Genomic DNA, 25,319 nt, shown 5'->3' with positions numbered 1-25,319 from the left:
CCGTCGACTGGATGTTTTTTGTTTGTCGCACCATTCTCGGTAAACCCTAGATACTGTCGTGTGTGAAAAGCTCAGGAGGCCGGCCGTTTCTGAGATACTGTAACCAGCGTGCCTGGCACCGACAATCATACCACGCTCAGAGTCGCTTAGGTCACTCGTTTTGCCCATTCTAACGTTCAATCAAACAGTAACTGAATGCCTCGATGCCTGTCTATCTGCATGTCTGTAGAAACAAACCATTCTCGTGAACGGGGTGTTGAGTGTGTGTTAACTGTGATCGGGGCAGGTGTGTCTTGTCTGTTTTAATGAACAAAATAACGAACCTCTGATTTCATTCATTTGGATGTAACATAACAAAACTCGAAATATGCCATTCTATTGTTTTGAAAATAAATTGTATTAGTCTTATAATGTTTCTTAGGACCTGCCTAAACGAATTCAAAATGTATTTATTTTTGACGGTGTATATTCACTGGATGTAATAAAATAGATGCCCGCCCACATCTGCACATCACTACTACCACTCATCACGTCATGCCGGCATTTGCACGGGAGGTATAAAAGGCGTATGCAGGCAAGAATATGGTATAAATGGACCTGTCTGTAAGGGGGTCATATAAACATTGCCCAATTTCTTTTACAGGCAAAATACCGTAAATCCTATGTGAAAGCAGTATTTCTCTCTCTCCCCCCTATCGTGCTTCCTTCTTGTAGTCCTGTGTGGTTTAGTTGGTAAGAGCATGGTTGTCGTTTCAATTCCTACAAGGATTATCACACATTCTTAAAAATGTACTTACTCCTTGTAAGTGGATTTGCGTAAAAGGAGCATATTCTTCTCTCTCTCCTCTCCCTCCCTCCCCCCCTCTCTCTCTCTCCCTCCCCCCATCTCTTCTCCCTCCATCTCTCTCTGCAGGCCAGTCTATTCAATATGGAACATTTTTCTGGGATGCATAACTGGTACGCCTGCTCCCACGCCAGACCCACCTTCTGTAATGTGTGTAGAGAGGCCCTCTCCGGAGTCACCTCCCATGGACTGTCCTGTGAAGGTACACACACACACAGACACACACACCACCTTCTGTCATGTCTGTAGAGAGGCCATCTCCGGAGTCACCTCCCATGGACTGTCCTGCGAAGGTACACACACACACAGACACACACACCACCTTCTGTCATGTCTGTAGAGAGGCCCTCTCCGGACTCACCTCCCACGGACTGTCCTGTGAATTAACACACACATACCCTCAAGCACACTATTTTCATTCATGCAACTTTACATCCACAGCTTTAATTCAAAGCAATGAAACAGGTTCAAATTAGTTTTTTGGTTTCTACACAAACACTCTCTCTCTCTCTCTCTCTCTCTCTCTCTCTCTCTCTCTCTCTCTCTTGCCTCATTCTCTCTCCCTCCCCCAGTGTGTAAATTCAAAGCCCATAAGCGATGTGCAGTGCGCTCCACCAACACCTGTAAATGGACCACGCTGGCCTCCATAGGAAATGACATCATGGAGAACAACGAAGGGGTGGGTAACACAAAGTCTCTTTACACCGAAATGTTTTTTTCATTGAATTAGCAGCATCGTCTCATGCTTATTTAAACACTGATCAAGTGAAACAACCTAGCCGGTCTAAGCCGCTGCCTCCACAATATGTTATCAGTGCAAGCGTGGGGGTTCGAATCATATCCACTGCTATTCTAGTACATACTCTCTCCCTGTCCTCCTACCTTTCCTGTCAGTATTTCACTCACATTTCTAATGAATATGGAATAATATGAAAGAAGTGTGACTGTCATACAGTAAGGCTTTAAAAAAGGAATAACAAGTAAAAGATATCTTACATGTGTACATATTCGATATGTGCGTGTTCACAGGTCTCCATGCCTCATCAGTGGTTAGAGGGGAACCTACCAGTCAGTGCAAAGTGTATGGTGTGTGACAGGAACTGTGGCAGTGTCAGGAGACTGCAGGACTGGAGATGTCTATGGTGCAAGGCTATTGTGAGTCTATACGCGCGTACACACACACACACACACACACACACACACACACACACACACACACACACACACACACACACACACACACACACACACACACACACACACACATACACACACACACACACACACACACACACACAGTATCTGAACATCACTCTTCAAGCCAAAAAAACATCACACACTCCATCATAAGCTGTGGTGTCCAAAGTGATGCTACAGGATTCTGGGAAAGTGTTAGATCTAAAAGGTCATTGGATGAAATTGTCACCTTTCTAACATTCTAAATGCCAGCCCTGATTCATGGTGTGTGTGTTTGTGTGTGTGTGTGTGTGTGTGTGTGTGTGTGTGTGTGTGTGTGTGTGTGTGTGTGTGTGTGTGTGTGTGTGTGTGTGTACAGGTGCACAGCAGCTGTAAGGAGCAGATGGGAAAGGCGTGTCCTCTGGGTCAATGTCGGGTGTCAATCATCCCTCCCACAACCCTCAATAGTATCGACTCTGACGGTGAGATACACACCCCACACTTTCTCTCTCTTTCTCTTTCTCTCTCTTTCTCATACCCCACACTTTCATTCAAACGCTATCTTCTTCTTCTTCTCGCTTTTCCTTACTGACTTTTCCTCGCTTGAAAGTTGCTAGGAAAGGAAAAAGGCCAAATCTCAGAAACAATCCGAATGCATCTGTAAGGGAACATTTTTGTGTCTGAAGATATAGCCTTGAATTGTACACAGTATACATCTTCTCTGCTCTATCTTGGTTTGTGCAGGTGACTGTGACTTCCTCCTCAGACCAATTGGCAGAACCCCCAGAATATTTTCTGGAAGTTAAGATAGGAGACATTGAGAAACTGAGCCCGCGCGATAACAGATAACTGCAAGAACCAACCCTATGAACCATGCCTATGTAGCTTTTCTGTGTAGCAGTATATAAGAGGACTGAAGGGACCGCCCTGGCGGAGCTTGTGGCAGACTTGTACTTTGTACGTGTGTTTGTTGTAACCTCTCCAGTTAACTGATAATAAAGAGTGATTCATTTAATATTGACCTCAGGTGTCCCTGGTGTTGAATTTCCGCCACACACCCCAAGAGTGAAGACAACCACACACCTACGACCCCAAACTAAACCTGTATTTTTATCTTTCTCTTCAGGCTTTTGGAAGGCCACCTCTCCCTCCTGCACCTCTCCTCTCCTGGTGCTGTGTAACTCTAAGAGCGGAGACAACCAAGGGGTTAAGTTTCTAAGGAAATTCAAACAGCTGCTCAACCCAGCACAGGTCTTTGACTTGATGAACGGAGGACCACAGCTGGGGTAAGAGTGCGACATCTTGGTTGTGTTATAATGTATTTGATTGATAACCGTTAGATAACACTTTACTTTAAGCCTGCCAGGTATAAGGCTTTATAACTTGGTATAAGCACGTATGAGCCTTTATTAATGTCTATCAAAGGTTCATAATACTGGTATTTATTCAGGATCATTATGAGATGATATTAAGACATTAAAAGGAGGTTATACATGCCCATGACGTCTCTTAATGCATTATAACGGCATCAGGGACTACAGATGAAAGTTAGCTATCTAGCTAAATCTGGGGCAATAGCATGTTGTACATAGTCCCTGACAGATAAACAACAGAAATTCCGAGTCATTATACCTGCTTTAAGTAAAGTATTATGCCCTGATGAAGACAGCTTGTCTGTCAAAACGTTGGTTATTAGGTTATATTCAATTATTGCATCTGAGCTCCTAGAGTGTGCAGCTCTCCTTTTCTTTTTCAAGTGAAGTATTACCAATCTTTCTTGTTAATGTTGAACATTTGTAACAATCTTTGACTATTGACTATGAGAAGTGCTCCACTGATACCACCTCTCTCCTTTCCTTTCTCCCACTATCCTCTGTCTCTCTCCCCCTCTTTTCCAGTCTGCGTGTGTTCCAGAAGTTCGCTACGTTTCGTATCTTGGTGTGTGGCGGGGACGGCAGTGTTGGCTGGGTCCTGTCTGAACTGGATAAACTCAACCTGCACAAACAAGTAAGTCTAGAAGAGAGAGACGGAGAGAGAGACAGAGCGAGAAAGAGAGAGAGATCAAATGTGGAAAGATAGAGAGCGATAGATTCTGATCAGTAACAGTCTCTTCATATGTCTGTGTGTATATATATTGATCTCTGTTCTGTGTGTTTCATCCCCCCCCACCTCCAGTGTCAGCTAGGAGTCCTCCCTCTGGGTACAGGTAATGACCTAGCCAGGGTGCTGGGATGGGGAGGACTATGTGATGATGATGCTCAACTGCTACAGATCCTGGAGAAGCTGGAGAGAGCCACCACCAAGATGCTTGACAGGTAGGAGCGAGAGAGAGATGAGGGAGGGGGTGAGAGGGAAGGAGGAGAGGAGAGGAGAGAGGTAACTATATGTGCTAGAGCAAGATTTCGAGACTACATTGAATAAAGGGACGCTAAAAGTTACATAGGCAATTACAGTGTAGTTATGAAAGGTATTTTTATAACTGCAATAATGCCATGACAGGCATTTACAACTAAAAGGTATTTACTATCTGATAGGTATTTGCTATCTGAAAGGTATTTATTATCTGAAAGGTAATTATTATCTCAAAGGTACAGTATTTATTATTTGAAAATAATTGACTATCTGAAAGGTATTTACTATCTGAAAGGTATTTATTATCTGAAAGGTGTTGACTATCTGAAAGGTATTTATTATCTGAAAGGTATTTATTATCTGAAAGGTATTGACTATCTGAAAGGTATGTATTATCTGAACGGTATTTACTGTCTGAAAGGTATTTGCTATGATACTGGGACAGGATGTTGAGTCACAACTCATGAACATTAAACTGTAAGTGATAACATACAGAATATAAATCTGGACTTTCCAAACTGTATCTTCTAAGACTGGATGAGCAACTTTCTCTATGGTTGTCAAACTAGAGAAGGATTAAGGTAATCTGTTTAGTCTACAGATAAATGATGAGGTCAATATGTTGAGTGAGTCAGAAAAACTGTCAGTGTCATTTGTCCCGATTTCATGGGTTGATACACTGCTATTTCCTGGCATTTGACATCAGTGTCTGTTTGTGTTTTTGTTCTCAGGTGGAGTGTGATGACATACGAGCTGCCTACCAAACACTATCCCATGGTGAAGGAAGACGATTTTAGTCCCGACTCCCCCTTGCAGGTACGTAGGGCTCAGGTTTGAGCCAATATGACACCACAGTTTTTCTAAATACACAAGCTTTATCATGAAACCGTCTGTTTCTCTTTGAGCCAAAATGACACCACAATTTCTCACAATACAGAAGCTTTTCCATGAAACTGGTTGTTTCTTTAAGCCAAAATGACACCAGAGTAGTTCTAAATACACAGGCTTTATCATTAAACTGGTTGTTAATAAGTCAGTATTTGGACTATTTGTGTCACGTTCGTCTGAAGATGAAGGTGACCAAGGCGCAGCGTGTGTATCGTTCCACATTTTATTATAACTGTGAAACTATGCAAGACATACAAATAAACAAAACAACAAATCGTGACGAAGAGGTGCAACACACACTAACTCTAAATAATCTCCCACAAAACCTAGTGGGAAAACCAACAACTTAAATATGATCCCCAATTAGAGACAACGATGACCAGCTGCAACTAATTGGAGATCATCCCCCCCAAAAAACAACATAGAAATACAGAAACTATAGAACCCCACATAGAAATACAGAAACTAAACAAAACCCCCAACATAGAAACAAGAAACTAGAACCAACATAGAAATAAATAAACTAGACAAAACCCCCTGTCATGCCCTGACCTACTCTACCATAGAAAATAAAAGCTTTCTATGGTCAGAATGTGACAATTTGTGTGAAATGCCCAATAATGTATGTGATATCAACAGAGAGGTATATTTTCTGGGTGACCATCAAGCTGTCCACTCAAAAAGAAGCTTCAAGCTGCCTATAATCTGGTTCAGGTTATCAGTCAACCTACCAGGGTATATACAGTACAAACTGAACAGGAACTAAATCATCCATGTGTATTGATCATATCTTTACTAATGATGAAGAAATTTTCTCTAAAGCAGTATCCACACCCATTGGATGTAGTGAACATAATGTATTAGCCATATCTGGAAAAAAGTTCCAAAGACTGGACCTAAAATTGTGTATAAGCGATCATACAAGGCAAACATACAGTAAATTGAGCAATCACGTAACTAAACTAAACATAATGAAGAAGAAACTATACTATGGAGCAAAGATAAACGATATAAAGAATGATAGTAAAAAGCTCTTGAGTGCCTTAATGAAATTCTAGGCAAAAATACTAACTCGGCTCCATCCTTTTTTTTTTTTTTTCATTCTTAATTGAGGCAGATGGCTTGTTCATAACAAAACCCTTTGATATTGCCAAACACTTGAATCACATTTTTGTTGACAAGATTAGCAAACTCAGGCATGACATGCAAACAACAAACGCTGAGCCTTCATATTCATGCATAACGGACAAAATAATGAAAGACACGCATTGCAGTTCTGAGTTCCGCAAAGTAAGAAATTGTTGGTATCTATAAATAAGGACAAGCCATCTGGTACTGACAACCTGGATGCTAAATTGCTGAGGTTGGTAGCGGAATAGATTGCGACTCCTGTTTGCCACATATTCAATTTAAGTCTAGAAAACAGTGTTTGCGCTCAGGCCTGGAGGGAGGAAAGGTCATTCCACTGCCCAAGAATAGCAGGGCATCCTTTAAAGGTTCAAACAGCCAACCAATCAGCATGTTACCCGTGCTTAGCAAACTTTTGAACAAGATTGTGTTTGACCAAATACAAAGTTATTTAACAGTTAACAAATTAACAACAGACTTTCAGCATGCTTGTAGGGAAGGGCACTTAACATGCTCGGCACTTACACAAATGACAGATCATTGCCTGAAAGACATTGATGTAAGAAGATTGTGGGAGCTGACCAAATTAACATAGAAATGTGACATATGATCTGTCATTATCATTGAAAGGAAGTCTAAGAAGTGGTACATCTGTTCTATGTGCACTATTTCTATGCTTCCCGTGCTTAAGTTTTGTTTTTGCGTCTTTTACTTTCGTTTTTGTACACCAGCTTCAAGCAGCTGAAAATACTTATTTTGGGTTATGGAAAATATTTTTCACAGCGGTTTAGATGGTACAATGATTATCTACACTGTACTTGCTTAGACAAACAATTAGAATTTTAGCAACCAGGAAATAGCGGAGTGATTTCTGCATAGTGCATCTTTAATGGAAGCCTCTCTAATGCAAATTTGGTTGAGTGTGGTGTACCGCAGGGTAGCTGGCTTGGGCCATTATTGTTATTATTATTAGTGTCTATGTACGCTGACGACTCAACAGTATATATGTCAGCTAATACAGTAAAATAAATAAATGACAGCCTTAATATAGAGCTCCAGTCAGTTTTAGAATGGGTAACTATATAGCAATAGGCTGGTGCTAAATATCCAAAAAACTAAACGCATAGTTTTTGGGACAAATCACTCGCTCAACCTTATACCTCATCAAGATCTATTATTGAATAATGTGGCGATTGAGCAAGTTGAGGAGACTAAACTGCTTGATTGCAAGCTGTCATGATCAAAACATATAGACTCAATGGTTGCTAAAATGGGAAGGTGTTGCTCTGCTTTCTTGACATCTCAGTCGACCAGACAGGTCCTATTGGCCCTAGTTTTCTCGCACCTGGACTACTGCCCAGTTGTGTGGTCATGTGCGGCAAGAGGGTCATAGGTAAATTGCAGTTGGTCCAGAACAGAGCAGCACATATTGATTGCACTTAGATGTACACGGAGGCGAATGTCAGTAACATACATGTCAATCTGTCCTGGCTCAAAGTTGAGGAGAGATTGACTTCATCACTATTGGTCTTTGTACGAGGTGTTGATGTGTTGAAGGTACCGAACTGTGTTCAAGCAGTTGGCACACAGTTTGAACACTTATCGGTACAACACAAGTTATACAATCAGGTCTTTTCACATTCCCCAGGTCCAGAAGAGAGGCTGGGAAACGCACAGTATTAAATAGAGCCATGACTACATGGAACTCTCTGCCACCCCAGGTTATTCAAGCTAGTAATAAAACCATATTTAAAAAACTGATAAAAGAACACCTTACGGCATAACGGGGTCTGTGAAGAGACACAGCCATTTTGATATATTTTGTATTGTAATTTGCACTGTATTATGTAGGTGGGTGGCCTTGTACGAATCCTTGGCTTGTGTGACCTACAAGGCAGGAGCCATCTCCTGTTTCTGAAGCGTGAGGCAAAGGCAGCATTATGTAGTATTATGTACAGTGCCTTCAGAAAGTATTCAGCCCCCTTGACTTTTTCCACATTTTGTTACGTTACAGCCTTATTATAAAATGGGTTAAAGAAAACAATTTCCTCAGCAATATTCACACAATACCCCATAATGACAAAGCAAAAACAGGTTTTTAGACATTTTTGCTAATTTATTAAAAAACAAAAAACAGAAATACCTTATTTACATAAGTATTCAGACCCTTTGCTATGAGACTCGGAATTGAGCTCAGGTGCATCATCCTGTTTCCATTGATCATCCTTGAGGTGTTTCTACAACTTGATTAGAGTCCACCTGTGTTAAATCCAATTGATTGGACATGATTTGGGAAGGCACACGCCTGTCTATATAAGGTCCCACAGTTGATAGTGCATGTCAGAGCAAAAACCAAGCCATGCGGTTGAAGGAATTGTCCGTAGACCCCCAAGACAGGATTGTGTCGCGGCACAGATCTGGGGAAGGGTACATTTCTGCAGCATTGAAGGTCCCCAAAAACACAGTGGCCAGACGGAAGCCACTCCTCAGTAAAAGGCACATGACAGCCCACTTGGAGTTTGCCAAAAGGCACCTAAAGATTCTAAGACCTGGTCTGATGAAACCAAGATTGAACTCTTTGGCCTGAATGCCAAGTGTCACGTCTGGAGGAAACCTGGCACCATCCCTACGTTAGAGCATGGTGGTGGCAGCATCATGTTGTGGGGACTGGGAAACTAGTCAGGATCGAGGCGATGATGAATGGAGCAAAGTACAGAGAGATCCTTGATGAAAATCTGCTCCAGAGCGCTCAGGACCTCAGACTGGGGCGAAGGTTCACCTTCCAACAGGACAATGACCCTAAGCACACAGCCAAGACAACGCAGAAATGGCTTTGGGACAAGTCCCTGAATGTCCTTGACTTGAACCCGATCGAGCATCTCTGGAGAGACCTGAAAATACCTGTGCAGCAATGCTCCCCATCCAACCTGACAGAGCTTAAGAGGATCTACAGAGAAGAATGGAAGAAACTCCCCAAATATAATTCTTAGCTTGTAGCATCATACCCAAGAATACTCAAGGCTGTAATCGCTGCCAAAGATGCTTCAAGAAAGTACTGAGTAAAGGGTCTGAACTCTTTGAATACTTATGTAAATGTAATATTTTTTTACTTTGTCATTATGGGGTTTCTGTGTAGATTGATGAGGGGAAAAAACTATTTAATCCATTTTAGAATAAGGCTGTAACCTAACAATGTGGAAAAAGTCAAGGGGTCTGAATACTTTCCGAAGGCACTCTATATTATGTTCTTATATTATGTATTTTATTTGTTGTGTTTTGTTTCCTGTTTGAACCCCAGGAAGAGTAGCCAGTGCCTTGGAGAGTCTAATTGGGGATCCCAATAAATACTACTACTAACACTACTACTCTCTGAGCCAAAATTAAGCCACAGTTTCTCTAAATGCACAGGATGTATCATGAAACTGGTTGTTCCTCTCCTCTCAGGTCCATATCACTCAGTTTTCATAGGGCTCATGTTTGAGCTGACGTACCGACACAATTTCTCAAAATACATAGGCTTTTACATGTAACTGGTTGTTAATCTCTGAGCCAAAATGACACCACAGTTTCTCACAATACACAGGCTTTTTAATGAAACTGTCATACCTCTCCCCTCAGGTCCACATCACTCAGTATGCAGACTCTGTGGCCTCCCACCTCACCAAGATCCTGGACTCCGACAAACATACGGATGTCATATCCTCTGCCAAGTACGTGTAATGCATGCTGGGATAGCCCAGTCCTCCAGATGTGATGGGGGGATGGAGGAGGGATATGGGTAGGTAAGGAGGAAGGATGAGCGGGAGGGAGAGATTGAGAGAGAGGGAGGGTGGGATATTGTCTGAATGTCATGGGGATGTCTGGAGTGAAGGAGAAGGGAGTAAATCAGAGAGAGGGAGTGTCTCTGAAGAGGGAGGGAGTGGGGAAGGCTAATAGAGAGAGGAGAGAGGGAGGGTGTCTGTGTGTGTCTCTGTATTGATTTTCTCCTCTGCCAAGGGCACTGCTCAGTCCCTCTGCCAGCTGGGTCCTTACACAAGATTAAACCTTACTTAGTACACTACTTGGGGGACATTTGAAGTGCATTAGACTAGAGACACTACTTAGGGGGCCTCCTTAGCACTGTAGAGTGTACTACTGACATCGTCTGTGCAATAGGGAATGACATGTCTGCTCTATGCTTATACTGTGTACTTATCTCGCTCACCTGAAATGTGAAGTACAGTATGGTTTATTGACTTTACATACATAATACAGGAATGGAGAAATATATTTCACACTTGTATCTCTCACTCTCTTCCTCTCTCTCTTCCTCCATCCCACTCATCCTCTCTCTTCCTCCATCCCACTCACCCCCCCTCTCTTTCTCTCTCTTTCTCCATCTCTCTCTCTCTCCATCCCACTCACCCTCTCTCCTTCCCTGTCTCCATCCCTCTCTCCTGCAGGTTTTTGTGTGGAACGGTAAATGATTTTGTAGCGGAGGTGGGGAGAGCATACGAGAGAGCTACAGAGAACAAGGAGGAGGCAGACGCTATGGCCAAGAAGGTGTGTGTGTGTGCGTGCATGTGTGTTTCTGCATGCATAAATGTGTGTGTCTTACGTAACAGGTTGTATAATGCGGATAACAAGTGGGCAGAGAGAGGTGGGTAGTGGTAGAGGAGCATCTAGAAAATTTTAAAGTTTGAGGTTTCATTCCAAATGGCACCCTATTCACTTTATAGTGCGCTACTTTTGACCAGACCTGTATGGGCCCTGGTCAAAAGTAGTGCACTGTATAGAGAAAAGGGCTCCATTTGGGACGGAGACAGAGGCATTCTCTCCTCTCTAACTGTCTCGAAGCAAAGTGTAATATGCAGTATGTTTAACCCTGAATATTTTTTAAACGTTCATATTTTTAAACAATCCTGGTTCTACAATATTTACATAAAGTACCTATTGTGTTGTATTTTTATGATGTCATACCGTAGTATAGAGTTAATCCAATTTGAACTCTATGAGAAGCTGGACAGTCTGGTGAAGGGTTTGGGTTAGTGTTTATCTCTCCCTCAGTGTGCCTTGTTGAATGAGAAACTGGACAGCCTGGTGAAGGGTTTGGGTTAGTGTTTATCTCTCCCTCAGTGTGCCCTGTTGAATGAGAAACTGGACAGCCTGGTGAAGGGTTTGGGTTAGTGTTTATCTCTCCCTCAGTGTGCCCTGTTGAATGAAAAACTGGACAGCCTGGTGAAGGGTTTGGGTTAGTGTTTATCTCTCCCTCAGTGTGCCCTGTTGAATGAGAAACTGGACAGCCTGGTGAAGGGTTTGGGTTAGTGTTTATCTCTCCCTCAGTGTGCCCTGTTGAATGAGAAACTGGACAGTCTGGTGAAGGCTCTGAGTGAGGAGGCTGATGCCCAGGTGGTCCCAGCCGGCAGTGTGCCACCCCAGGATGGGGACCAGGAGAGGGGTACAGACACTACCGGAGGGGAACCCCGGCCCCCATGCAGGTTAGGGTTGAGGTCAATTCACGTTTACCTCACTCAATGGAGGAAGTGATTTGAAATTAATATTTAAAAAATGTAAAAACGTATTAAATAAATAGCTTATCTTTTTCAGTTGGATTGATTGCCTTTTTTCAATTATTGAATTGGAATTTCATTTTACTTCCTGAATTGACTTACTTGAATTTGAATTGTCTCCAAACCTGCCATAGGTCCAGAGAACAGCTGATGCTGAGAGCTAACAGTCTGAAGAAAGCACTGAGACAGATCATAGACCAGGCTGAGAAAGGTACAACACACACACACATAAACACTTATATATAGAAACAAACATACATTATATATACAAAATTATGTGGATTCAAATTAGTAGATTCAGCTATTTCAGCCACACCTGTTGCAGACAGGTGTATAAAATAAAGCACACAGCCATGCAATCTCCATAGACAAACATTGGCAGTAGAAGGGCCTTACTGAAGACCTCAGTGACTTCAACATGTCAATGTCATAGGTTGCCACCTTTCCAACAAGTCAGTTTGTCAAATTTCAAATCAAAATCAAATGTATTTATATAGCCCTTCTTACATCAGCTGATATATCAAAGTGCTGTACAGAAACCCAGCCTAAAACCCAAACAGCAAGCAATGCAGGTGTAGAAGCACGGTGGCTAGGAAAAACTCCCTAGAAAGGCCAAAACCTAGGAAGAAACCTAGAGAGGAACCAGGCTATGAGGGGTGGCCAGTCCTCTTCTGGCTGTGCCGGGTGGCGATTATACAGTGAGGGAAAAAAGTATTTGATCCCCTGCTGATTTTGTACGTTTGCCCACTGACAAAGAAATGATCAGTCTATCATTTTAATGGTAGGTTTATTTGAACAGTGAGAGACAGAATAACAACAACAAAATCCAGAAAAACGCATGTCAAAAAGTTTATAAATTGATTTGCATTTTAATGAGGGAAATAAGTATTTGACCACCTCTCAATCAGAAAGATTTCTGGCTCTCAGGTGTCTTTTATACAGGTAACGAGCTGAGATTAGGAGCACACTCTTAAAGGGAGTGCTCTTAATCTCAGTTTGTTACCTGTATAAAAGACACCTGTCCACAGAAGCAATCAATTAATCAGATTCCAAACTCTCCACCATGGCCAAGACCAAAGAGCTCTCCAAGGATGTCAGGGACAAGATTGTAGACCTACACAAGGCTGGAATGGGCTACAAGACCATCGCCAAGCAGCTTGGTGAGAAGGTGACAACAGTTGGTGCGATTATTCGCAAATGGAAGAAACACAAAAGAACTGTTAATCTCCCTTGGCCTGGGGCTCCATGCAAGATCTCACCTCGCGGAGTTGCAATGATCATGAGAACGGTGAGGAATCAGCCCAGAACTACACGGGAGGATCTTGTCAATGATCTCAAGGCAGCTGGGACCATAGTCACCAAGAAAACAATTGGTAACACACTACGCCGTGAAGGACTGAAATCCTGCAGCGCCCGCAAGGTCCCCCTGCTCAAGAAAGCACATATACATGCCCGTCTGAAGTTTGCCAATGATCATCTGAATGATTCAGAGGACAACTGGGTGAACGTGTTGTGGTCAGATGAGACCAAAATGGAGCTCTTTGGCATCAACTCAACTCGCCATGTTTGGAGGAGGAGGAATGCTGCCTATGACCCCAAGAACACCATCCCCACCGTCAAACATGGAGGTGGAAACATTATGCTTTGGGGGTGTTTTTCAGCTAAGGGGACAGTTCAACTTCACCGCATCAAAGGGACGATGGACGGGGCCATGTACCGTCAAATCTTGGGTGAGAACCTCCTTCCCTCAGCCAGGGCATTGAAAATGGGTCGTGGATGGGTATTCCAGCATGACAATGACCCAAAACACACGGCCAAGGCAACAAAGGAGTGGCTCAAGAAGAAGCACATTAAGGTCATGGAGTGGCCTAGCCAGTCTCCAGACCTTAATCCCATAGAAAATCTGTGGAGGGAGCTGAAGGTTCGAGTTTCCAAACGTCAGCCTCAAAACCTTAATGACTTGGAGAAGATCTGCAAAGAGGAGTGGGACAAAATCCATCCTGAGATGTGTGCAAACCTGGTGGCCAACTACAAGAAACGTCTGACCTCTGATTGCCAACAAGGGTTTTGCCACCAAGTACTAAGTCATGTTTTGCAGAGGGGGTCAAATACTTATTTCCCTCATTAAAATGCAAATCAATGTATAACATTTTTGACATGCGTTTTTCTGGATTTTTTTGTTGTTATTCTGTCTCTCACTGTTCAAATAAACCTACCATTAAAATTATAGACTGATCATTTCTTTGTCAGTGGGCAAACGTACAAAATCAGCAGGGGATCAAATACATTTTTCCTCATTGTAACAGAACATGGCCAAGATGTTCAAAAATGTATGCCCTGCTAGAGCTGCCCCAGTCAACTGTAAGTGCTGTTATTGGGAAGTGGAAACGTCTAGGAGCAACAGCGACTCAGCTGCGAAGTAGTAGGCCACACAAGCTCACAGACCACCGAGTGCTGAAGCACGTAGCATGTAAAAATTGTCTGTCCTCGGTTGCAACGTCACTACCGAGTTCCAAACTGCCTCTGGAAGGAAACTCAGCACAATAACTGTTTGTCGGGAGCTTCATGAAAAGGGTTTCCATGGCCGAGCAGCTGCACACAAGCCTAAGACCCTCATACGCAATGCCAAGCGTCGGCTGCAGTGGTGTAAAGCTGACCACCATTGGACTCTGGAGCAGTGGAAACGCGTTCTCTGTAGTGATGAATCATGCTTCACCATCTGGCAGTCCGACGGACGAATCTGGGTTTGGTGGATGCCAGGAGAACTCTACCTGCCCGAATGCATAGTGCCAACTCTAAAGTTTGGTGGAGGAGGAATAATGGTCTGGGGCTGTTTTTCATGGTTCGGGCTAGGCCCCTTAGTTCCAGTGAAGGGACATTTTAACGCTACAGCATACAATGACATTCTAGACGATTCTGTGCTTCCAACTTTGTTTGGGGAAGGCCCTTACCTGTTTCAGCATGACAATGCCCCCATGCACAAAGCGAGGTCCATACAGAAATGGTTTGGAAGAACTTGACTGGCCTGCACAGAGCCCTGACCTCATCCGCATCGAACACCTTTGGGATGAATTGGAACGCCGACTATGAGCCAGGCCTAATCGCCCAACATCAGTGCCTGACCTCACTAATGCTCTTGTGGCTGAATGGAAATAAGTCCCCGCAGCAATGTTCCAACATCTAGTGGAATGCCTTCCCAGAAGAGTGGAGGCTCATTATAGCAGCAAAAGGGGTACCAGCTCAATATTAATGCCCATGATTTTGGAATGAAATGTCCAAGGAGAAGGTGTCCACATACTTTTGGTCATGTAGCGTATAATGAATAGATATATACAGTTGAAGTCGGAAATTTTCATACACTTAGGTTGCAGTCATTAAAACTCGTTTTTCAACCACTCCACAAATTTCTTGTTAACGACATATAGTTTTGGCAAGTCATTTAGGACATCTACTTTGTGCATGACACAAGTCATTTTTCCAAAAATTGTTTACAGACAGATTATTTCACTTATAATTCACTGTATCACAATTCCAGTGGGTCAGAAGTTTACATACACTAAGTTGACTGTGCCTTTCAACAGCTTGGAAAATTCCACAAAAGTATGTCATGGCTTTAGAAGCTTCTGATAGGCTAATTGACATAATTTGAGTCAATTGGAGACGTACCTGTGGATGTATTTCAAGGCCTACCTTCAAACTCAGTGCCTCTTTGCTTGACATCATGGGAAAATCAAAAGAAATCAGCCAAGACCTCAGAAAAATAATTGTAGACCTCCACAAGTCTGGTTCATCCTTGGGAGTAATTTCCAAACACCGGAAGGTACCACGTTCATCTGTACAAACAATAGTACGCAAGTATAAACACCATGGGACCACGCAGCCGTCATACCGCTCAGGAAGGAGACACATTCTGTCTCCTAGAGATGAACATACTTTGGTGCGAAAAGTGCAAATCAATCCCAGAACAACAGCAAAGGACCTTGTAAAGATGCTGGAGGAAACAGGTACAAAAGCATCTATATCCACAATAAAACGAGTCCTATATCGACATAACCTGAAAGGCTGCTCAGCAAGGAAGAAGCCACTGCTCCAAAACCTCCATTAAAAAGCCAGACTACGGTTTGCAACTGCACTTTTTGGAGAAATGTCCTCTGGTCTGATGAAACAAAAGTAGAACTGTTTGGCCATAATCACCATCGTTATGTTTGGAGGGAAAAGGGGGAGCCTTGCAAGCCGAAGAACACCATCCCAACCGTGAAGCACGCGGGTGGCAGCATCATGTTGTGGGGTTGCTTTGCTGCAGGAGGGGCTGGTGCACTTCACAAAATAGATGGCATCATGAGGTAGGAGAATTATGTGCATATATTGAAGCAACATCTCAAGACATCAGTCAGAAAGTTAAAGCTTGGTCGCAAATGGGTCTTCCAAATAGATAATGACCCCATGCATACTTCAAAAGTTGTGGCAAAATGGCTTAAGGACAACAAAGTCTAGCTATTGGAGTGGCCATCACAAAGCCCTGACCTCAATCCTATAGAACATTTGTGGGCAGAACTGAAAAAGTGTGTGCGAACAGAGGCCTACAAACCTGACTCAGTTACACCAAGTCTGTCTGGAGGAATGGGATAAAATTCATCCAACTTATTGTGGGAAGCTTGTGGAAGGCTACCCAAAACGTTTGACCCAAGTTAAACAATTTAAAGGCAATGCTACCAAATACTAATTGAGTGTATGTTAACTTCTGACCCATTGGGAATGTGATGAAAGAAATAAAAGATGAAATAAATCATTCTCTACTATTATTCTGACATTTCACATTCTTAAAATAAAGTGGTGGTCCTAACTGACCTGAGACAGAGAATATTTACTAGGGTTAAATGTCAGGAATTGTGAAAAACTGAGTTTAAATGTATTTGGCTTCGGTGTATGTAAACTTCCGACTTCAACTGTACACTGTGACACACACACACATACAGAAGCGCTAATGTACTGCAAACGCCCACATAAAATCTCACATATACTGCACTCTCTATCTTTGTCTCCCCCACTTCTCCCTCTTTCTCACTCCTTCTCTCTCTCTCCAGTGGTGGATGAACAGAATAAACACACTCATCTCCAGCGCATGTCTTCCTCCTCCTCCATCAAGAGAGAGAACAGTGAGGAACTGAAAGAGGCAGAGCCACGTGAGTTACTACAGACACACACGCACATGCACACACATGAACACACACACACTTTGAATCCTAAATTTGCCCAGGTTTGTATCCTACTCTAGATGGACTCTAACTTCTAATTGCAGTCAGCAATTATAATAATAATAATAATATTATAACCCTTACATGTTTGGGCCACAGTACTGAGAGGGAGGGCCTTGTAAAATGTTTCAATTTAAATAAGATAAAATAATAAGTAAAATCACACTTCCCGATCCATTTACCCATTATGCCTCTCTCAGGTCACGTCAGTTTAAGCCCCTCCTCCTCCTCCACCATCGTCCTGGAGAAACCAGAGAGTCTCAGCCCTCCGTCTTTCAACGAAGAGTAAGTAGTGTGTGTTTAAAAAAAAGATATATATATATATATATATATATAGAGAGAGAGAGAGAGAGAAATTACATAAAATACCTCAATGCAAGTTTGATTGAATTTAGTACAGTTCACAATCAATCAGTCTTTGTTGATACAATATTACAGTGAGTGGTTTTACAGTAGTTACAGAAAAACAAGGAACTTATATGTTACTTATTAGTGCACAAGACAACTCAAGAATTGATATTGGAGAATATTCATGTTCCTTATGCTGTGTGTACCTCTACAGTCAGTGCTCAGAGAAGTGTGTAATGAACAACTACTTTGGGATCGGTCTGGATGCTAAGATCTCCCTGGAGTTCAACAACAAGAGAGATGAACATCCCAAGAAATGCAGGTACACAATAAATATCCTCATATTCAAATACAAACTTTATTGATACATATACTGTGTATTGCAATATAGTGTACAATTGGCACCAAGGCAATGAGAGGTAAATGGAAGTTGAAATTAGAATGTTTCTTCAATGGTTAAATGTTTGAGCATATCAGGGTACTTGATGAAAGTAATAAAATACATCCTTTCTCTCTGCAGTAGTCGTACTAAGAACAAGTTGTGGTATGGAGTGATGGGCACCAAGGAACTGGTACATAAGACATACAAGAATCTGGAACAACGAGTACTGTTGGAAGTAAGGTCACACACAGTTGTCTGACAAATAAATACAAAGACAAACAAATACTCACTTCTAAGGAATAAGAAAATATGTTTTAGTCTAGTGTGGCTTCTGCTAAATAGCACTCCAACATATTTTTCTGACGTTGTGGTGTAGTTATCTCTAATATTATCAGTACATATTAGAGAGTGATTGACAATAAGATGCTGTTTGTGTTCTAAATTATCCTACCCTTGGTTCTGTGACCTGTATGATGAACAAATGTTTTTTTTCTCTCTCTCTCTCTCTCCAGTGTGATGGTGTACCTATGTGTCTGCCTAGTCTTCAGGGTCTAGCTGTTCTCAACATCCCGAGCTATGCAGGGGGAATTAACTTCTGGGGTGGAACCAAAGAGGACAACGTGAGTTAACACACTCTTTTCTTATTCACTGAAAAATGTTTACACTTTGCAGCTAGCTTTTAGCTAATATACTGTCTTACCTGGTAACTGTTTTTCAGGATTAATTTCAACAAGTGGCACACTCGTATGCATTTAGTGTGTTTTTTATTTTTGCAAGTAATTCATTTTTTGGTTCCGTGTGTTCAGAATTTTGGCGCTCCGTCGTTTGATGATAAGAAGTTAGAGGTGGTGGCTGTGTTTGGCAGTATGCAGATGGCTGTATCCAGAGTCATCAACATCCAACACCACCGCATAGCACAGGTAACACACACACACCACCGCATAACACAGGTAACATCACACACACTAACACACAAACCTTCAATACATGCATCACAGTCACATTTTAAAGTTCTAAAGACAGTAGAAATTATATTTAACTGACCACACTCACATACACATACTGAATCCCTCTCTCTCTCTCTCCCACATCCCTCTCTCCCCATCTCCCCTCCTCCTTCCCGCTCACTCTCCTCCCTCCTCTCCAGTGTCGTCAGGTGAAGATAACTATCCTAGGGGAGGAGGGTGTACCAGTACAGGTGGATGGAGAAGCATGGATCCAACCTCCAGGGATAGTCAAGATCACACACAAGAACAGAGCTCAGATGCTCACCAGAGACAGGGTACGTTTGTGTTTGGGAGGGTGCGAGTGTGTATGGATAGGCAAACTTTTGTTCCAGGCCAGCTCTGACACATCTAATTAAATTGATCAAATAATTGTTTGGTTTGTCGAATTAAGTGTGTGAGTGCTGGGCTGGAACAAAAGCCTGCACAGCAGGATTGAGGAACACTGCATTAGGGCAACAGATGTATCTAATAAACATCTACGCATCCATCATGTCCATTTTGTTCATTCTATTCCTACATTCTATTGCTATGTTCCAGAACTTTGAGAGGACTCTAACATCATGGGAGGATAAGAGGAAGATTGACACCTACCGTTCCTCCAGGCCCCGCCTCAACTCTCAGCAGTCTATGGAATACCTCACAGAGGAGGAATGTGCTCAAGTACAGCAGCTAGGGATGGTGGCAGACACACTCATCACTAGGTATTCAATGAAATATTTTATGAAAAATTCATTGAGAAATATGAAATATACATTTGAATTTACTGAACCTTTACCTAACCAGGCATGTAAATTAAGAACAAATTCTGGTAGCACTTTATAATAACTCCATGTACTTCATCATTTGGCTGAAATTATACAAAAGTTCTGGAGCGTCATTTTAAAGGTAGACTCAGCGATATGACATAGGCGGACAAAGTAAACAGCATAGTGGGTACATTTCCGCAATAACTAAGATCGTTAAAGCGCAAGGCTAAACTTCCCCGTTGTTTTGGTCCTGTACCTACCACGCTCTAACAGAGTGAAGCAAACCCATGCACATACGCAGATATTCTGTGTGAGGAGCAAAGTCTTGCATCTCACACACGGCAATATCTGCAGTGCTGCTTGTAGCAACGTCATTTTGCTGAGTCTATCTTCAAGGTCTCAGAATAGCCGAGAACATATCAATGGTAAAATAATAAGCATACAAGGATGTTAAAGGAAATATAATGAACATTTTATTCACAAAAACTGTTGTGGACTTGAGGAAGAGTTTCAATGTGAATGTTTTGCTAATGTTGTCAACCTTGCGAACGTAAACTAATCATAAAACAGGGAGATATAGCCTACACACAACAGCTGGCCGGACAGGACAGTTTTTCTCTAGAGGATTTTAATTCCTTCCTTACTACTGATATGTCATTGAGGTAGAAATGTCACATGTATTTATTTGCAGTTAGACATTTTACAGACAAACAATGAAATGCTTACTTCCCAACAAGGCAGATAGAATAATAGAAAAATAATAACACAAGGAATAAATACACAATAAGAAACAAAAAATTGGTCACATACACATGGTTAGCAGATGTTATTGCGAGTGTAGCGAAATGCTTGTGCTTCTAGTTTCGACAGTGCAGCTGTATCTAACATGTAATCTAACAATTCCACAACAACTACCTAATACACACAAATCTAAGTAAAGGAATGGAATAAGAATATATACATATAAATATATGGATGAGCAATGACCGAGCGGCATAGACAAGATGCAATAGATGGTATAAAATACAGTATATACATATGACATGAGTAATGCAAGATATGTAAACATTATTAAAGTGGCATTATTAAAGTGACTAGTGATTAATTTATTAAAGTGGCCAATGATTTCAAGTCTGTATGTAGGCAGCAGCCTCTCTGTGTTAGTGATAGCTGTTTAACCTGTTATGGCTAGGAGGCAGTATTTTCACGGCCGGATAAAAAACGTACCCGATTTAATCTGATTATTACTCCTGCCCAGAAACTAGAATATGCATATAATTATTATCTTTGGATAGAAAACACTCCAGAGTTTCTAAAACTGTTTGAATGGTGTCTGTGAGTATAACAGAACTCATTTGGCAGGCCAAAACCTGAGAAGATTCCATGCAGGAAGTGCCCTGTCTGACAATTTCTTGCCCTTCTTGATTATCTCTATCCATTACAGGGGATCTCTGCTGTTACGTGACACTTCCTACGGCTCCCATGGGCTCTCAGAAGGCGGCAAAAAGCTGAATCGTGGCTTTGCAGGCTCTGGCTGAAAAAAAGTAGCGCATTTGGGTAGTGGCTGGTCACAGTACTGTGAGACTCAGGCTCGTGCCCGAGTCGACCCCATGCTTTATTTTCTTTCGTCTGTTTACCTAAACACAGATTCCCGGTCGTAATATTATCGCTTTTTTTACGAGAAAAATGGCATAAAAAATGATTTTAAACAGCGGTTGACATGCTTCGAAGTACGGTAATGGAATATTCAGAAATCTTTTGTCACGAAATGCGCCATGCTCGTGACCCTTATTTACACTTCGGATAGTGTCTTGAACGGACGAACAAAACGCCGCTATTTGGATATAACAATGGATTATTTTTAACCAAACCAACATTTGTTATTGAAGTAGCAGTCCTGGGAGTGCATTCTGACGAAGAACACCAAAGGTAATCAAACTTTTGTAATAGTAAATCGGAGTTTGGTCAGGGCTAAACTTGGTGGGTGTCTAAATAGCTAGCCGTGATGGCTGGGCTATCTACTCAGAATATTGCAAAAATGTGCTTTCACCGAAAAGCTATTTTAAAATCGGACACCTCGATTGCACAAAGGAGTTCTGTATCTATAATTCTTAAAATAATTGTTATGTTTTTTGTGAACGTTTATCGTGAGTAATTTAGTAAATTCACCGGAGGTTTGCGGGTGAATGCTAGTTCTGAACGTCACATGCTAATGTAAAAAGCTGTTTTTTGATATAAATATGAACTTGATTGAACAAAACATGCATGTATTGTATAACATAATGTCCTAGGTGTGTCATATGATGAAGATCATCAAAGGTTAGTGCTGCATTTAGCTGTGGTTTTGTTTTTTGTGACATTATATGCTAGCTTGAAAAATGGGTGTCTGATTATTTCTGGCTGGGTACTCTGCTGACATAATCTAATGTTTTGCTTTCGCTGTAAAGCCTTTTTGAAATCGGACAGTGTGGTTAGATAAAGGAGAGTCTTGTCTTTAAAATGCTGTTAAATAGTCATATGTTTGAAAAATTGAAGTTTTTTGTATTTTTGAGGAATTTGTAATTCGCGCCACGCCTATCATTGGATATTGGAGCAGGTGTTCCGCTAGCGGAACGTCTAGATGTAAGAGGTTAACAGTTTGATGGCCTTGAGATAGAAGCTGTTTTTCAGTCTCTCGGTCGCAGCTTTGATGCACATTAAACTGACCTTCTGGATGGTAGCGGGGTGATCAGGAAGTGGCTCAGGTGGTTTTTGTCCTTGATGATCTTTTTGGCCTTTCTGTGACATCGGTTGCTGTAGGTGTCCTGGAGGGCAGGTAGTTTGCCCCCGGTGATGCGTTGTGCAGACCGCACCACCCTCTGGAGAGCCTTGCGGTTGTGGGCAGTGCAGTTGCCATACCAGGCTGTGATGCAGCCTGACAGGATGCTCTCAATTGTGCATCTTTAAAAGTTTGTGAGGGTTTTAGGTGACAAGCCACATTTCTTCAGCCTCCTGAGGTTAAAGAAGTGCTGTTGCGCCTTCTTCACCACACTCCATTTCAGTTTGTCTGTGATGTGTACGCCGAGGAACTTAAAACTTTCCACCTTCTCCACTGCTGTCCCATTGATGTGGATAGGGGGGTGCTCCCTCTGCTGTTTCCTGAAGTCCACGATAATCTCTTTGGTTTGTTGAGGTTGAGTGAGAGGTTGTTTTGATGACACCACCCTCCGAGTGACCTCACCTCCTCCCTGTAGACTGTCTGGTCGTTGATGGTAATCAAGCCTACTACTGTTGTGTCGTCTGCAAACTTGATGATTGAGTTGGAGGCGTGCATGGCCACGCAGTCATGGGTGAACAGGGAGTACAGGAGGGGGCTGAGCATGCACCCTTGTGGCGCCCCATTTTTGAGGATCAGTGAAGTGGAGATGTTGTTTCCTACCTTCACCACCTGGGGGAGGCCTATCAGGAAGTCCAGGACCCAATTGCACAGGGCGGGGTTGAGACCCAGGGCCTCTAGCTTAATGATGAGCTTGGAGGGTACTATGGTGTTGAATGCTGAGCTATAGTCAATGAACAGCATTCTTACATAGGTATTCCTCTTGTCCAGATGGGATAGGGCAGCATGCAGTGTTATGGCGATTGCATCGTCTGTGGACCTATTGGGTCGGTAAGCAAACTGAAGTGGGTCTAGGGTGACAGGTAGGGTGGAGGTGATATAATCCTTGACTAGCCTCTCAAAGCACTTCATGATGACAAAAGTGAGTGCTATGGGGCAATAGCCATTTAGTTCACTTATCTTTGCCTTCTTGGGTACAGGAACAATTGTGGCCATCTTGAAGCAGATTGGGAAAGGGAGAGATTGAATATGTCTGTAAACACACCAGCCAGCTGGTCTATACATGCTCTGAGGACGCGGCTAGGGATGCTGTCTGGGCCGGCAGCCTTTGCGGGGGTTAACACGTTTAAATGTCTTACTCACATCGGCCACGGAGAAGGAGAGCCCACAGTCCTTGGTAGCGGGCTCCGTCAGTAGCACTGTATTATCCTCAAAGCAGGAAAAGAAGGTGTGTAGTTTGTCTGTGAGCAAGATGTCGGTGTCCGTGACGTAGCTGGTTTTCTCTTTGTAGTCCGTGATTGTCTGTAGACCCTGCCACATACGTCTTGTGTCTGAGCCTTTGAATTGCTACTCCACTTTGTCTATATACTGACATTTCGCTTGTTTGATTGCCTGGCGGATGGAATAACTACACTGTTTGTATTCGGCCATAATCCCAGTCACCTTTCCATGGTTAAATTGGCTATATACACAGGGTACCAGTACCATATCGATGTGCAGGGGGTACGCGGTAATCGAGTTAGATATATACATATAGGTAGGGGTAAAGTGACTAGACAACAGGATAGATAATAAACAGTAGCAGCAGCTTATGTGCGATGTGGATGGGGCAAGCTCGGCCCTCCATTTTCTGTAGTCCGCTCCTTTGTCTTGCTGACATTGAGGGAGAGGTTGTTGTCATGGCACCACACTGTCAGGTCACTGACCTCCTCCCTATAGGCTGTCTTATCGTTGTCGTTGATTATGCCTACTACCACCGTCGTGTCATTAGCAAACTTAATGATGGTGTTGGAGTCATGCGTGGCCACGCCGTTGTGGGTGAACAGGGAGTACAGGTGAGGACTTAACAAACACCAATTAGGGGCCCCCGTGTTGAGGGTCAGTGGCAGATGTGTTGTTGCCTACCCTCTCCACCCGGGGGCGGCCAATCTTGAAGTCCAGGATACAGTGTTCAGTCCCGGGGTCCTGAGCTTGGAGAGCACTATGGTGTTGAACGCTTAGCTGTAGTCAATGAACAGCGTTCTCACATAGGTGTTCCTCTTGTCCAGGTGGGAGAGGGCAGTGTGTAGTGCAATAGAGATTGCGTCATCTGTGGATCTGTTGGGGCGGTATGCGAATTGGAGTGGGTCCAGGGTGTCAGGGATGATGGTGTTGATGTGCACCATGACCAGCCTTTCAAAGCATTTCATGGCTACAGATGTGAGTGCTATGGGGCGATAGTCATTTAGACAGGTTTCCTTGTCATTCAGGAACTATGGCGCGCTGCTTGTCTGGTAGGCTGTCGTCACTGGCAGCTGGGTTTCCCTCTGTAATAGTTTGCAAGCCCTGCCACATCCAACAAGCATCAGAGCCGGCATAGTAGGATTCGATCTTAGTCCTGTATTGATGCTTTGCCTTTTTGATGGCTCATCAGATGTCGTAGCAGGATTTCTTATAAGCGTCCGGATTAGTGTCCCGCTCCTAGCATTTTGCTCAGTGCGGATGTTGCCTATAATCCATGGCTTCTGGTTGGGATATGTACGTACGGTCGCTGTGGGGACAACGATGTTGATGCACTTATTAATGACACCAGTGACTAATGTGGTAAACTCCTCAATGTTATCGGATGAATCCCGGAACATAATCCAGTCTGTGGTAGCGAAACAGTCCTGTATTGAGCTTGTCACTGGTACTTCCTGTTTGAGTTTTAGCTTGTAAGCAGGATTCAGGAGGATTTTTTATTTTATTTTTATTTCACCTTATTTAACCAGGTAGGCCAGTTGAGAACAAGTTCCCATTTACAACTGCGACCTGGCCAAGATAAAGCAAAGCAGTGCGACACAAACAACA

General features: G+C 42.7%; 1 protein-coding gene across 5 annotated transcripts in view; it reads left to right on the top strand.

Moving 5' to 3' along the window:
* The window catches only part of si:dkey-172j4.3 (diacylglycerol kinase eta), a 141,356-nt gene that overhangs the window by 92,916 nt on the left and 23,121 nt on the right, over positions 1-25,319 (top strand). For all 5 annotated transcript variants that reach the window (XM_045721857.1, XM_045721858.1, XM_045721856.1 and 2 more), the window contains 20 exons: positions 914-1,046; positions 1,417-1,523; positions 1,874-1,999; positions 2,400-2,502; positions 3,147-3,306; positions 3,919-4,027; positions 4,196-4,335; positions 5,104-5,188; positions 10,007-10,098; positions 10,831-10,930; positions 11,711-11,865; positions 12,072-12,148; positions 17,022-17,120; positions 17,393-17,477; positions 17,755-17,862; positions 18,061-18,157; positions 18,435-18,542; positions 18,729-18,842; positions 19,070-19,204; positions 19,467-19,630. In XM_045721857.1, the coding sequence (XP_045577813.1) occupies positions 914-1,046; positions 1,417-1,523; positions 1,874-1,999; positions 2,400-2,502; positions 3,147-3,306; positions 3,919-4,027; positions 4,196-4,335; positions 5,104-5,188; positions 10,007-10,098; positions 10,831-10,930; positions 11,711-11,865; positions 12,072-12,148; positions 17,022-17,120; positions 17,393-17,477; positions 17,755-17,862; positions 18,061-18,157; positions 18,435-18,542; positions 18,729-18,842; positions 19,070-19,204; positions 19,467-19,630 (2,297 nt within the window). The remainder of the gene's footprint in view (positions 1-913; positions 1,047-1,416; positions 1,524-1,873; positions 2,000-2,399; positions 2,503-3,146; positions 3,307-3,918; positions 4,028-4,195; positions 4,336-5,103; positions 5,189-10,006; positions 10,099-10,830; positions 10,931-11,710; positions 11,866-12,071; positions 12,149-17,021; positions 17,121-17,392; positions 17,478-17,754; positions 17,863-18,060; positions 18,158-18,434; positions 18,543-18,728; positions 18,843-19,069; positions 19,205-19,466; positions 19,631-25,319) is intronic.

Source organism: Salmo salar, chromosome ssa07 (genome assembly GCF_905237065.1).
Source record: "Salmo salar chromosome ssa07, Ssal_v3.1, whole genome shotgun sequence".
Classification (NCBI taxonomy): domain Eukaryota; kingdom Metazoa; phylum Chordata; class Actinopteri; order Salmoniformes; family Salmonidae; genus Salmo; species Salmo salar.
The sequence above is the reverse complement of the archived record's forward strand: the minus strand, read 5'-3'. Positions and strand labels throughout refer to the sequence as shown.